We start from the raw sequence: 15,271 nt of genomic DNA on the forward strand, positions 1-15,271 counted from the left end.
GTTTATTTCAGTTCCTTCCAGCGTGCATGCGGAAGGAAAGGAAAATAAAAGAGATTGAAGCGAAATGCACGATGGAGGGAACCGAAATTAAAAAAAAAAAAAAAGAAAGAAAGAGAGAAAGCATTCACTTGGAGAAAGATGCGAGGCTTGATTTCGGTTTTGTTAGAACAAGCTAAAGACAAAAAGATGATTCTCCATTGATTACTTTTCTTCAGTGTACAGTTGTGTATTTATATACAATCAAAAGAGAGAAGAATGAAATATTGGTTGTTACAAGATTCATAAGAACCGTAGGGAACAATAACAGTTTTCTCTATAGTTTTATTCTAGAAGTTATTGCGTGGGATTCTGTTGTACATGGTGAGTGCTCTGTATTTGATGCTCTGAGATGGTTGTTGCTACAGTGGTGCACGCCTTCTGTTTGTCAAAATGTACCGTAGGGTCAGATAGTCTAATAGGTTTTGAACATAAAAAAAAAATGAAAGCAGCAGTAGCGCGCGAGACCATCCATTCTTGATGCGGAAAGTTAAATGCAGGGACTTTTTGGCTAGATGTAAGGCTTGGAAAGTTGACATGCAACACGGAAAAGGAATAAAAACTCACACACGCAAGCTACGGAAGATACAAAACGAAGACAAAGTTTGGAGAAGAAATTTAAAAAAAAAAAGGAAGAGAGGGACAGTAACTTCGGTGGTCGTGGGTGTGGAAGAGAGAATAAGATTTTTTTTTTTTAAATAATATATAGACTAACATGGCATAATACCATGTCAGTCGATTCCCCAACCGTTACTCTTGCCGGTTGCATATAAAAGAGTTGTTAGCCAAAATTAGGGGTGGGCAGCGGGGCCCCGCACTCCGCTGCCCCGCCCCTGCATGACGAGGTGGGCTGCATGACGAGGTGGGCAACCCCGCTCAGCCCATGCAGGTTTGGGCCCCCCCATCCCGCATCTAGGGCCCCTAGCGGGGAGAGCCCAACCCCGCCCCACCCCCACTTACATTTATATATATATATATATATATATTATATGTAAACATAAATATATATTTATATTTTATAAATTGTGTATATATAAATATATATTACAATTTGTTAGATTTGTTTACAAAATATGCACTGACAAATTTAAAAACTATATAGTTTAAAAATTAATATACTACAATTTACACAAAATATGCACTAACAAATTTAAAAAATGTATAGTCATATTTAAATTATAATTTTTAAATTAGTCATAATTAAAAATTAAAAATTTATAATTTGAGTTTAAAAATGTATTTTTAATTACTTTTAAACTTAGAAATAATTTTTAAACCAAGTAAAATGTAATATTTTTTTTTAAATAGACGGAAGCGAGACGGATTGGGAATTCGTCCCGCACCCCACCCCTGCATCCTAGGGGCGGGAGACGGGAGTGAAAACTCCACCCCCGCCCCATGCGGGGCGGGGTGTGGGGAAGGGGTGGCCCTGCCCCGTAGGGGACGGGTAGCACCCCTAGCCAAAACTCAGGATTTTAAAACATGGAATGTTGTTCACGAGTTTGCCAGATTCTTGTTAGCCAAACACCCTTAGGCTCTAACAGCGACTTCCAAATTAGGGAAATAGGTTGGTGATTTGGAGGGAGTACTACTTGCAAAAGCTGGAAAAGCATGGTGCCCTCATCGAATGGCAATTTGGAAGTGTTTGGTGCGGAAAACTCGTAAAAGCCCATTTGAGTCAACAACATTGCATCCAATCAACACACGATGCATCGTGAAGAATGAAAACTTTTCAACCTTGGACTTTCTCATGTCAAATATGAAGAGTGAAATATCATTGATCACTGTTGTTATCTCTAACCTCTGTTTACAAAATGGAGGCCGGCCCAAAAACGTGGGCTTAACAGTCCATCCACATTAACCAAAATCACATTAGATATTCGACTGTCCAATCTGAGGTATCGTCCTCTTTTGCATATTAAAAAAAAAAAAAAATCTTGCCATTAAGACTTCCTCTTATTTACATATTACAGGTCTCCACTCTCCAAGCCTCATTCTTGACCATTCGAAGCTCGTACAGCCATGGTCTAAATACCAAAACCATACATTTGTAGATAACACCACCATACAGTATTATACACTATCTCATGCAAACAACTCCTTACAGCATCTGCAAACATAGAACTGATCGATAGAAGCCCACTTCTGAATGACTGTATCTATCTCCCAGCATCAGCTGACCACTTGTGCATTCATATAGCTTCTTTTGTTTTAACCGTGCATTCATATAGCTTATTCAACAGGAGGATAGGTCATAACAAACATACACCTCACTCTATACATACGATCTTGTCCTCACTTATCTGTACACTTAGCTTATGGAACAGGTGGAAATGAGATCATAATCAACATACCTCTTTGTTTAAATACGATATATATGGTCTTATCCTCGTTTAGTGCCAAAGGATTCCAGCTGCTCCGCCACTTACATTCCCAACGTCAATTCTTTAATCATCTTCCAGGAGTTTGATTTGCTTGTGATCTCTTAGTTGCTGTTGAACAACTCATGCAAACTCTATTTCAGAAAGTCAACCTGTAGGAGACGTCATAGTCTTGATCGGCGAGTGCATTTAATACCCTGGATAGGCGAGTTTCTACGTGCAGAAGCAAATGGCTGCCCATTCAGAGAGCCACCAAATTTAATATCCCAACCTTCAACGTTCTTGGGAACACAAACATCAAAGAGGAATTGGCCAAGTACGCTATGTGCATTGATGCTTGACGGGTTAGGTAGATAAATTGATCTTTCTTTCTGCTCATCTTGTAAAGATGGAGACTCTCTACCATTTTGATACTCTGCAGAACTTGGCAAGAAGAAGTGGTCGCTTGGCCCCTGTGCAACTCTTCTGAAGCTCTGGTTTGAGTTAACAGCTGCTTTCTGGAGGTCACAGATTAGCTCAGATATCTCATCATGCATACCTTGCATGCTAGCTCTTTCTCCCAGTAGTCGGATTTTTTGGGAATAAACTGAAGAGGCCTTGTCAAGCAAATTGGTCACAGCAGCCCTATATTGGATTGGATAATGCTTGTAATGACCTAAAACAACATAAAAATCACATGACTTCTGTTCCAATGAGCCACAAATATGTAACCAACAGAAAACTTGATATGTTCGAAACTCTATTGTTTATTTACAAATTCAAAATAGGAAATCATGATTTTTGAGCACATATAGGTAACATGCCAATAACCAGAAGGCTAAATGATACGATTCAAAATTACACTGTGTAGGTAATAAGAAACTAAGAATGTTTGAGGCAAACCTATGTGAGTGGAGCCATTCAATTTCACAAGCTTAACTTCCCCACCAAGATCCTGTAAACGTTGAGCAAAATTGCAGATAATTTGGTACGGTGCAAGTTCATCCTTTTCTGAGCACACGATGAGAAAAGGAGCGCTCAAGTTCTACAAAAGAGGGAAAAATGTTACATTGGCTGCTGAAAATGGTGAGAATATATGTTTAAAGGCAAAAGGCAAGATGGTGACTTACAACAGAGGAGTACAAGGCCTGCCAATACTCCACTCGTTGCGATTCAAACCTAGTAAGATATAATGCATCGAGACCAGAAGCAACGCCTTTCGCCACCCAAGAAACAAGTTTTGATGACCCAGGCATTTTCCGAATGGAGGGGTGTAGAGTGAATCTTGCACCAAAATCACTTGTAAAATCTACTGGACTAGAATCATAGATATGCCCAGAAAAGCAATTTCTGACCAACTGATATTCACCCTTCAATAACCATAACATGGGAGAGAGAGAGTTAAGGAATGAAGCTAATTTAATTAATTAGACATTTTTAAGAAAAAACACGATGTATAGGTCAGAAAGTTTTATCCACAACAATGAAAAAGGCATACCCAATACATCTCTCCACATGTTCCATCGATAACCTGCATTATGAGTGCCAAATTTGTTAGTTTGCCACATTCAGAAAATAAATAATAGTTTAAACTCAGCGGAGCATATAATAAATGCTTGACTTGCAGTTACCTACACCAAAAGATCAAATTTAATGCCTACGATATCACAAAATTTACAAGTACCTGAAAAATCTTATACATGCAAGCTTTGGGACCACCAGATAGAGCTACAAAGACAATAGGGCATGGCCTAATCCTTAGCTCCTGCACCCCCAATACCAAAAAGGTTTTTGTACGCGTCAAAACAGAAATACCTAATTATCTCAATATATAACATAAGTTGTTTAGTCTGCGATCCCACATCATATTGATGTCGGATGGGTTTTGATTTAGCTTAAAGATTGAGCAATATGGGAATTCAGCCCCAATCATAAGTTCTGCGTCAGATTAAAGCTTTACAGTATCTCATTGAATTTTCAACCTTTTATCTTACTTAATAAACAAAATTGAAATCCCAACTGAGCTTTTTAAGTTGAAATCGGATAACTACCGATTAAACTGACCTCAACAAGCTCGTTGAGAACAACAAATGCCAGTGACATGGCCCTCTCAGGATAAAATCTGCACAAATATTAACCATGAGTAAGAGAAGCGACACTCGTTAAAAATGCAGCAAACACTCTCATAGTAAGCTGGAACTCCAAGGAATGCGATACCCCCCCAGCCCTAAAAAAATCACAAAACAAAAGGAGAGAACACCAGCAAAATTGGACCTTTGGACCTGATATGAACTACAGAGAGGTAATTAGTGCTATTAGTAGCAAATAGGGGTCTGAGTTGGGTTTATGAGCCCCAGTTTTCAGTTTCCTCATGTTCTTGGCAATCAAACGGAGCGAACGAAAAGAAAATATCTTACGCGTTGAGAAAATCGGCATGGCAAACGAGGCAATTCCATCCGAGGGACGCGTACAAGTCTACGTAGCTCTTCAAGAGCTGCTCCTGAATCGAAGCCCAAGCGAAGACCACCGCGATTCCTCTGGATTGAGCCTCCTTTCTTCCCCAATAGAGATCACCCCCAATTCCACCACCACCACCCCACATAGTAGTTAGTTTTTATTTTTCTTTTTTTGGTAATTGTTCAAGAACAAACAGAAAAATAAAATAGGACTCCCGGTAAATTCAGCTGTGAAAGTCTATAATTTGGGAAATTAGGGTCTAGGAATTGAGGTGGGCTGGTTTGAGCCGCTCGCATTGGTGTGGGGAGATCTGGGGAGACTGGTGGGTGGTGGTCGATGGTCGGGTGGTAGTTCGCTCTTCGCTGAGTGGAATCGAAAGCCACGTCGGATCGTACCCACCACGCGCCTTTTAGGATAAGCTCCTCCATTATTTCTCGAACAGGTAGTGGGACCCGTTTCTGCATCGGGAATTTTTTAGCCGCTATTTGTTGAGAGCGTGAGAGATAGATAATTATAAAAAGAAAATGGGGGACCGATGAATTGGACACCAAATCGACCGATACTGTCTCTTTTTTTTTTTTTCTTTTTTTTTAAGTTAAAGTAGTGTTTATTAATAAATTGGTTTATTGTTTTAAAAAAATATATTTAAAAATATTTAAAAAATATATGAATTTACTTTTTTTTACTCTTATCGGTTTAACTATCGGTACCTTTTATTTATTAACAAATTTTATAATATATGTTGTAAAATAAAAGTATTTTTATAAAATAATATTAATTTTATAAGATATTTTATAAAAACACTATTCTTTTTAAAATTTTGTATAAAGTGTTGTGAAATGTGATGTGTATATCATTTTTTAATTATAAATGCTATAGCATTTGTATATCTGTTTTTCAAAATTAAATTAAATTTAAACAAGAACATAATGAGTCTATAAAATAAATTATAAAAATATCTTGATTTTACAAATGATTGTTTAATGTTGTAAGAATATATTTGTCTCTATCATTACCCTTATTATATATACAAAAAAAAGACATACTGGTTAAACTATAAGTCAATTGATAATAACAATTATATCTTAAAAAGAAAGATAAGGTATATTAATATACATGAAATGCATATATTTTATGGGATTTAGGTTTGTATAGTTGTTATTCTAATTTATTATTTAATTTTTCTTTAAAATAACACTGCTCTTCATTTTAGATTTTATCATTTTTTTTAGTAATGCTATTCATCATATTTTTTATCATCATTATTTCATAATCTCATAATATAATATTAAATTATTAAAAATTATTTATTATGTTTCACTTGTGAATCTATTATTTAATGTCACATCAAAAAATATTGAGAAATTGATGATAAAAAATATGATAAGTAAATTTTTCTTTTTTTATAGCGATTAATCAGTCTTTACGTACTTTACTAATGTGATTGACTAAAATAATTATTTTATATTAAAAAAATATGAGATAGTTAGGGTACGTTTGGGTATTGAGAAGTGTTGAGAAGTATTGAGAATGTTTGTGAATAGTTATGAGTAGAGATTGGAGTGAGTTTGTGGGTCCCATTGAGAGTATTTTGAATTGTTTGGATGTGTGAAGTATGTTGAATTGTTGACTTTTGAGTAGGTAGTTGAAAAATGTGTGGGTCCCATAAATATTATAGTGATTTTATTTTTAGTAATAAATATTATAATGATTTTATTTTTAATTTATATATAATAGTGATAAATATTATAATGATTTTATTTATATATATATAATAGTTATAAATATTATAGTAATGTTATTTTTTATTTATATATTATAGTGATTTTATTTTTAATTTATATATAATAGTGATAAATATTATAGTATTTATTTTTTATTTATATATAATAGTGATTTTATTTTTTATTTATATATAATAGTGATTTTATTTTTTATTTATATATTATAGTGATTTTATTTTTTATTTATATATTATAATGATTTTATTTTTTATTTATATTTAATAGTGATAAATATTATAGTGATTTTATTTTTTATTTATATATTATAGTGATTTTATTTTTTATTTATATATTATAGTGATTTTATTTTTTATTTATATGTTATAGTGATTTTATTTTTATTTATATATTATAGTGATTTTATTTTTTATTTATATATTATAGTGATTTTATTTTTTATTTATATATTATAGTGATTTTATTTTTTATTTATATATTATAATGATTTTATTTTTTTTATTTATATTTAATAGTGATAAATATTATAGTGATTTTATTTTTTATTTATATATTATAGTGATTTTATTTTTTATTTATATATTATAGCGATTTTATTTTTTATTTATATATAATAGTGATAAATATTTTTTATTTATATATTATAGTGATTTTATTTTTTATTTATATATTATAGTGATAAATATTTTTTATTTATATATTATAGTGATTATTTATTTATTTATATATTATAGTGATTTTTTATTTATTTATATATTATAATGATTTTTTTATATTTAATAGTGATAAATATTATAGTGATTTTATTTTTTATTTATATATAATGGTGATAAGTATTATAGAATGTTTGTGAATAGTTATGAGTAGAGGTTAAAGTGAGTTTGTGGGTCTCATTGAGAGTATTTTAAGTTGTTTGACATGTGAAGTATTTTTAAAAGTACGAGAATACTTTAAAAGTGTTGAGGATACTTTAATACCCAAACATAGCCTTAATCATATTAGTTAAATATGTAAAAATAATTTCACATAAAATTTCTTATTTTCTAAACCACATAAATAAAAATTACTGATGAGTTTCTGTCGAAAGCATATTCGCTTGACGCCGATAAAAAAATACGTTAGATACTAGGTGTTAAGATTCCTCTTGTCAGAAATCTCTATTTTGGAGCCAGTATCAATAGATTCGACCTCGCCCATCCAACCTATCTCCAAAAGCCCGTCTTTGCGAGAGATCTTTGTTTTGGGTTTCAAGCGGAAACTAAAGGCCACAGGGCCTTTCGAATGCCCATTATTGGGCCTTAAGGTGGGCCTTGATAACGATACCCTTTTATAGTTTGGCCGAAAAGACAACTATTATTTTTAAAATTAAGATTCTCAACTAAATATATATTATATATATATATATTATCTGAAAATAACATAAAAGGCAGGTTTACTTAGTTTATATTTTATATTTATTTTTTAGAATTATTATTTTTTTATTAATAAAGATGAAATATTTTTAGTTAATTAAATAATGATATAATATTTATGTAATTTATAAATAATTACACAGTTAATATATTATAAAAGAAGGGCTTTAATAAAAACTGTTTATTTATTTTTCCTTCTGACTCTGTTACCATTCTTCTTACTAATTTTGTTGCCGTTCTTCTACCGAATTCTTTTTTAGTTCTTATCGTAATCTGCTTCTACCAAAATATTTTCCAGATGTTATCCTTTCCATCACCTCTTCGACCAACTGATTTTAAGAATAAAATCAGAATTATTTTGCAGTTGTTATCATATTCTTATTTTTTTAAAAGTTTTCCACCGCTTACGCAAATCTTATCAGATGATATTTTTAATTTTTTTTCCCCACCGCTTTGACTGCCTGCGGTTTAGTATAAAAGAGATTGTCATGTTATTTATTTTCTACTGTTTGCCATCTGATAAAATTGTTATTTGTTGTTCTGACTTTCCCAAATCTATTTCCTCACTTATGGGTTCTAAATTTTTTGTGAAATCTACCTTAGTTTATGAATTTTGGAATAAATTAGGTATATTTTTGTTTCCTCTTGTGCTCAGAAAAATATGAAATTTTCTATGCATTCATCAAATAGTACATACACATACATGTTACAACAAATTTAGAGTACAAATCCAAACAAAATTGTATGTTAACAGAATTTTTAAACATTTATAGCTTTGATGATTTCAGACCACATTGGTTACAATTTAAAAAATTATTTTGAGATTTATAGGATGATTTCATGTTAAACATTTGTTGAGATTTATAGGGGGGGAAAACAGATACAGCAAAAAAAAAAAAAAAAAAGACAGAGAAGAATAGAATTAAAGTAAAATAAAAATTTAGGCAAAAAAAGAAAAAAAAAATTCCACTTCTTTCTTCATTTACCTACAAACAAATTATATCGTAAATTCATAAGATAATAGACAAATTCATAACAGATTCAGAAATTTACCAAAAAATAAAATAAAATAAAATTTATACAAACACAAATATTCTACATATTTTCAGATTACAGCCAACATAAATTATACAAAAAAAATGAAATTGATATATGCACACCATCTCTCCAAATATGTGAAGATGTGTTGAGATCTATAAAAGAAAAAAAACCAACAGAAATTTTCCAAAAAAAAAAAATTTCAAAACTTGTACAAATCCATAAATTTACCAGATCTAGAAATTTACCAAATAAAAAATAAAAAAAAATAAAACTTCTACAAACACAAATGTTCTACATATTTTTAGATTACAAACTTCTACAAATGCAAATTTTCAAACAGAAAAAAAATCTGAAGACAATATCTCAAAGATATAAACATCTGTTAAGGTTTGTAGGAAAAAGAAAATAGAAAAAGACACAGCAAACAAAAAAAAAAAGAAAAAACAAAGAAGAATAGAATCAAAGTGAAATAAAAATTTAGGCAATATAAGAAAAAAAAAAATCCACTACTTTGTTCATTTACCTACACATAAAGGATGGAAAAAAAAAATGAAAGCACAGATAAAATGAAGGCAAAAACAGAAACATAAACAAAAAATAAAATTTAAAGATAAACCAACTTCAACAAAAATTTACATCTACTCCAATCTGTATGTACAAAGCATAAATAAAATAGAAAAACTAAAGAAATGAAAGCATTAAAAAAAAAAAAAAACTACCAGAACAAGGAAAACGTAGAAAAAAAAAAGAAAGAAAATGTGTGTGTGAGAGAGAGATGATAGAAATTAAAGAGATGAAGAAATTAGGACTAGGAATGCAGTCTTGGCACCGAGACTGCACATATGAGCAAAAATAAAAGGCCCATTTGGGATTTTTACAACCTATATTATTCGAACAGGATGATAGCTTTGAAATAAATTTGAGAATTTTGACCAGGTCGACGTTAGGATTTCTGGGAGTACCAAAATTGAGAGATACGAAAAAAGTTTTTTTTTAAAAGTCAGATCTACGTTAATGGATCCAAACATTCTATAAAACCTCAAAACATACGAAAAAAAGTTAAAAAAAAAAAAAAAATCTCACCTTTGGGGAGATCCATCACTATTCTTGTTTTGGAAGCACATATATTTGACGTTTGGGTGTAGCATGGGGGTTCCTCAACATCTGTCTTCTTGGTCTTCGTCGTGCTGAGACCAGAAGCAGGCGGGGCTGGGAATAAAATGAATGCAAACCGAGAAATGAAAAAATGGAGAGAAAAATGGAGACGAAAATAGTCAGATCAGGACCCCCATGAAACTGAAGATGTCGGGCTGAGACCAGAAGCAGGCGGGGCTGAGAATAAAATGAAGGCAAATCGAGAAACGAAAAAATGGAGACAAAAACAGTTAGATCTGGACCCCCACGAAACTAAAGATGCAGTTGATCAACACAAATCGAACACTACAAACCTGAAGATACAAACATACACATCAGACAAGCAAAAAAAATCAGCTTCAACGAAATGAAAGGAAAAAAAAAACCAACACTGAAAAACAAACTTGAAGAACCAAAAGAAGAGAGAAGATGCACAAGAGAGAGAAGACGAAGAGAGATAAAAGAGATAGGTCTGAATTGAGAGAGATAACTCGAAAGGGAGATAGCCGACAATGAGAGAGGATTTGAGGGAGCTGACACAAACAAATAAAAGCATTTAGACAAATATATGACTAAAGTTGCCGACACCTGACACAGCTGAAGTAAAAGACCAAAAACACTTTATATAAACGGACACAAAAGAAGAGAATAGAAGGATAGAAAAGACACAACACGTTAAACACAAATTATCACACAAAAAAAATAAGAATTTTACTGTTTATTACTGTAGCGGCTCGATATCCGCTTATATAATAGAGAATGGATATATATATATATATTTGAATAACTCTATTTAAAAGTTTCTACGTCACACACTATTCACGTGGAAGAATCTTACAAACAAGGATGAAGTAGGGATTATAATTTTGCGGGGCCAAGTGTTTTGGAATAAATAATTCAATTGGGTTTTTCTAGGAACACTACTAACAAAATATAATTAATAAAAAAAATTAAAGAGTAAGAAATAAAAAATAAATTCAAAACCTAAAGAAAATAGGCATTTCACAAAAATCATATCAACAAAAAAATTTATATAATGTCTTAATTAAAAAGAGTATACATAAATTCTAGCTAACATAAAAATTAAAATTATGATTTAAATCTTCATAAAATTTTTAGAGAATGTTAATGATGACTACAAATAAAAATACTTTATTTATATTCTCTTATATTTTAAATGTATTCAAAAGTAAATATTATTTTTCTAATAAATCTCCCTAAGAATTAAAATTTTATTTATCAAAATATTATATAAAATTAAATTAAATAGAAAATAATATACCTAAGATATTCGATTTTAATTTGCTTGAAATAAAATACAAAAACTCAGATTGAGAAAATTTTGTTCAAGCCTTGGGAAGGCCAGGCCAGCTCCCTTGGCTTAGTCCCATCTTGCAAATCAAATTATATTACGTAAATAGTGTATGGTATAAAGATTTTAAAAAATTATTCTTATCAGTCATTATTTACTACTCCACATTATAAAAAATACTCTAACATCTTATAAAAAATACTCCCACACTTTATGAAAAAAAAAATTATAGATGTAGAACGTAAAAGTGAATAGTAACTGATACATAAAATTCTTCATAGACTTTAAAATAGTATTACTCTATATATAATAGAGACAATATATAATATGTGAATCTCAAATATTTGAATGGGAGTCGACAATCTTGAATAATAAACAAATACACGTCGTAATTCGTCGTGTAAGAGAAACGGAAAGAAAAGAAACACCAAAAACCAGACTTCCAAATAAACCAAAGCAACATTCTACTCCCCACCCGACCCATCTCTCAAATCTACGTCTCCTTGGAAATAAAATAGCGGGCGTCAGATCCAAAGCAAGCCAAGTTTGGGAAACAAACGCATCAGCAATCCAAACCTGCACGTGTAAGCCTTCCTCTTTTCGTATCTCTCTTTTTTTATTTTTCTGTCTTCCCTTTTCTACTTTGAAGGCCTGGAAGCCTTTTTCCATTCTAGCCATTTGAAAAGAAAACAGAAGAGATTTTTGTACTTTGAAAGGAAGGAACCGGAAGACTGGAACACACCCCACGTGCAATAAGATTGCCTTGCTTGCAAATTTGACACGTCTGAAAATTCACAATCATGCCAATGTGCACGTATCTGTTTCTTTTTGTTCTCAGACAAGCAACCTCTGCCACAGCTTGCCTTCGCCATCCCCATGTTCGGCGATTCTTAAATCTTGCCCACCACGATTATTTCTGTGTCTACTCATAAGCTGTCAACTTGAAGGACAAAAAAAAGAGAAGAAAAAGGTACTTCGCCTATGGCTTAGATGAATATTCGACGGCAAGCGCTTCATTAATTCACACGATCATTTCCTGTAGAGTGAGCTTTTCCCTCCTGCCGGTCATGCCCACTTCCATTAATTCTCACTACTTTCAGTGACTAACTTTTGTTTGTTACTCAGAGCCACAAGTTAGGCATAGAGATCAGGAGAGCATTGTAATTTGAGGCTGGTTTGGATGGTCTAACTAATGCCACCATTTCTTTGGTTGTCTACGAGTCTCAACCCCACTACAGGCACCTCTTTTTTGCCAGAAACTTCATTAGTGGAGTGCTGGGTCGGCATTATATATTTGCAGACTCGAGAAACAGAATACCTCATGATTATATATGATATATATATATATATATATATATATATATGCGCACACAGCTTGTTTTATTTGGATGTGAATATTAGTACTCCACGAAACAAATGGTCCCAACAATCATAAGAATCATACACACGAGATATTTAGAGAATATTCCGCTTTCAAACAATAACGGGGACGAAAGAAAGGTGCGAGAAAGTTGGTACCAAACCAAAACCGCTGAAAACGGAAGCTTATACAAAGAGCCAAAAACAAGCCCAAACGAAGATCGAACACTTTCCACAATCCAAAAAACAGATCAGAACAGATCATACGTGTTTATTTTATTTTTATTTGTTTCCTTCTTCAGTATCGATATCTAAGCTTGTTTCACTGCGAAAGGGATGTGATGTCTGCAGAAACAGAAGCATTTCTGGGGGACGGTAGTTGCAGCAGGCAGGCAGGCAGAGCTTCGTTCTTTCTAAAATGGTAAATAGTAGTAGATGAAAGAGAGCTGTGAAAAATAAAACAACCATTCCCCGCTAAACCGAAAGGGGCAAAGTTGCACGCAACTCTCTGTGTTGCCCAGTGTCAGTTTAGTGACTTTTTTTCTCTTTATTTTTTTCATGGCTTCAAACGAACCCACTGGTACCGTCCCTCCAGGGGCATATCCTTCACAATGTCATAGTTGTACCTGCAAGTAAGGAAGGAAAGTTGTTGGTTAGTTAGCGTTCGATTCCCCCTTCTGCTAAAATACGCTGTTAGTGTGCAGCCGCGCGCCTATACTCTGCACTCTCTCTTCTCTCTCTCTCTCTCTCACACACGCCCACATAGAGAGAAACCAGGTAGTACTCACTTCTCCGCGAATCGCTTTTGCTCTTGCTTCTCGGCCTTTGCGAAGAACTCCTCGATCTCCTCCTTCGGTGGAGTCTTCGCCGACGACGGCTTCCTCGCCAGCGAATCGATTTCTTCCGACTCTCCGCAGAGTTCGCTCGATGGCGTCGTCTCTCTGCTGAATAGAAAGAAGATTATGAGAAGAAACGAACCGTCACGGAAGGAACGAATTTTTGAATTCGGAGGGACATGGGAGTTATAATTAAAAAAAAAAATGACCTGAATTTGGTGTTGTCGATACACGCTGAGTCTACGGTTTCGAAACTCTTGGCCTGCAATTGCACATTATAGAAGCGTAAATAAATACAACATTAAAAATCTAACTAATTAAAACGAGCAATTAAAGTCTGGGGGCACCGGAAAAGAAGAAGTATTCCAGAGAAATTCCGTTTGGTTGCCGAGAAAAAAACAGGAACATGAATGTAGGGAAATAAATTTCCCTCAAACAAGGCTACATTAACCGTTTCGATTTCTAGTGTGGAGCTCTTTCGAATTTCTTTTCACGTTAGGGCAGCAAAAGCAACAATAAACAAGAGACCTCAAAACTTTATTTTCTTTAATTTCTACCGGTTTCTCATCAATGATCAACCCCGAGTGATATAAGTAAATTCAAAACCAAATGACCCAAGTAGTCTAAATTGATCAGAGACTCAAACAAAAAATTCACCTCGAGATCCATGAGCCTAAAGCTGTCCTTCACAACCTCGCTCGACTCATTACTGGAACACCAAGAAGCCAGGAGCTGGTCCGAGCAGAAGCTCGAGCTCAAAGCACCGGCGTTCACTGCTTCAGAATCCACTGAATTGGCAGGAGATGACACATTCCCGGGCAAAGCCACGCAGGAAAGAGGGTTCTCGAGCTCAACGGTCAAGGAAGGCAAACCGACAATTCTCATCCGCTTAGACACCGCCATGCTCATGCTCGTGCTCGTGCTCGTGCTCGTGCTCGAGCCCTCCACAGCTGCAATATTTCGTTTACACTTCCTCGTACAATCCCCCATACTGTACGCACTAGCCGAGCTCTCTCTCTCCGTCTCTTTACTACTACTGCTATCGTTTTTCATTGCTTTCTGGTTTTGCTTTTTCTATTTTGTGGGTTTTTATTAAAGGTAAAAGGCGGAGACGGAAAGTGCGTGTGAAGATGGGGAGATAGATCCGATCATCCGAGAGGGGATGTTGAAGAGGTCTTGAAAGAGGTGGGCAATTGAACAGGATGGACGGTTGAGATTCCATTAAAAATAAATAAAGAGTACACAATGTCTTGCAATCTTTTTTTAAAAAATAAATAATTACGAAATTCATAATAAAATAATAATAATAATTAAATTTATAATAATAAACACAACACTTTTTCACAATTTGAGGACGTTTGGGGTCACCGACCAAACCCATGATCACACCCACAAACCTGAATGTAATGCTTCAAGACAACTACTTGGTCCATACGTACAGGTTTTTATAAAAAGTGACTTTATAAGTACTAAGTAGTATGGCCGTGTAAATTATTTTTTTATAAAATAATTCTCATGCTTTAATTCTTTGGTGTCCAAAGCTTATTTATTAAGAAAAAATTTACTCATCATCCTCGTATCA

The 15,271-nt window shown here is 33.4% G+C and overlaps 2 protein-coding genes across 3 annotated transcripts; both read right to left on the reverse strand.

Annotated features, from left to right (window-relative positions):
• Positions 1-1,787: 1,787 nt before the first annotated feature.
• Positions 1,788-5,238, reverse strand: LOC109002331. Its single transcript, XM_018980026.2, has 7 exons — positions 4,814-5,238; positions 4,461-4,518; positions 4,081-4,161; positions 3,895-3,927; positions 3,527-3,766; positions 3,300-3,441; positions 1,788-3,072 (listed from the first exon to the last, which is right to left on the reverse strand). Exons 1-7 carry the CDS (start codon positions 4,996-4,998, stop codon positions 2,582-2,584), a joined length of 1,230 nt encoding a protein of 409 aa, XP_018835571.1. The 5' UTR covers positions 4,999-5,238; the 3' UTR covers positions 1,788-2,581.
• An 8,159-nt stretch (positions 5,239-13,397) lies between these two features.
• On the reverse strand, positions 13,398-14,850 carry LOC109002333 (cyclin-dependent kinase inhibitor 7-like). 2 transcript variants are annotated; one of them, XM_018980027.2, is made up of 4 exons: positions 14,347-14,850; positions 13,899-13,951; positions 13,642-13,797; positions 13,398-13,479 (listed from the first exon to the last, which is right to left on the reverse strand). In XM_018980027.2, the coding sequence occupies exons 1-4, from the start codon at positions 14,740-14,742 to the stop codon at positions 13,410-13,412; spliced, it is 675 nt and encodes a 224-aa protein (XP_018835572.1). In that variant the 5' UTR covers positions 14,743-14,850; the 3' UTR covers positions 13,398-13,409. The 2 variants fall into 2 exon arrangements, with proteins under 2 accessions (XP_018835572.1, XP_035540605.1); XM_035684712.1 differs by having other exon boundaries at positions 13,642-13,794; positions 14,347-14,848.
• Positions 14,851-15,271: the final 421 nt, after the last annotated feature.

Source organism: Juglans regia, chromosome 13 (genome assembly GCF_001411555.2).
Source record: "Juglans regia cultivar Chandler chromosome 13, Walnut 2.0, whole genome shotgun sequence".
Lineage (NCBI taxonomy): Eukaryota > Viridiplantae > Streptophyta > Magnoliopsida > Fagales > Juglandaceae > Juglans > Juglans regia.

Bases quoted from the DNA above. Each gene is read 5' to 3' on its own strand.
- LOC109002333 (XM_018980027.2), bottom strand. From the start codon at position 14,742: ATGAAAAACGATAGCAGTAGTAGTAAAGAGACGGAGAGAGAGAGCTCG. The intron at 13,952-14,346 runs GTGAATTTTTTG...GTGCAATTGCAG, and splicing joins TTAGGCTCATGGATCTCGAG to GCCAAGAGTTTCGAAACCGT. The intron at 13,480-13,641 runs GTGAGTACTACC...CCTTACTTGCAG, and splicing joins CAAAAGCGATTCGCGGAGAA to GTACAACTATGACATTGTGA.
- LOC109002331 (XM_018980026.2), bottom strand. From the start codon at position 4,998: ATGTGGGGTGGTGGTGGTGGAATTGGGGGTGATCTCTATTGGGGAAGA. The intron at 4,162-4,460 runs GTCAGTTTAATC...TTGGGGGTGCAG, and splicing joins TTCTCAACGAGCTTGTTGAG to GAGCTAAGGATTAGGCCATG. The intron at 3,073-3,299 runs GTTTGCCTCAAA...ATGTTGTTTTAG, and splicing joins GAATGGCTCCACTCACATAG to GTCATTACAAGCATTATCCA.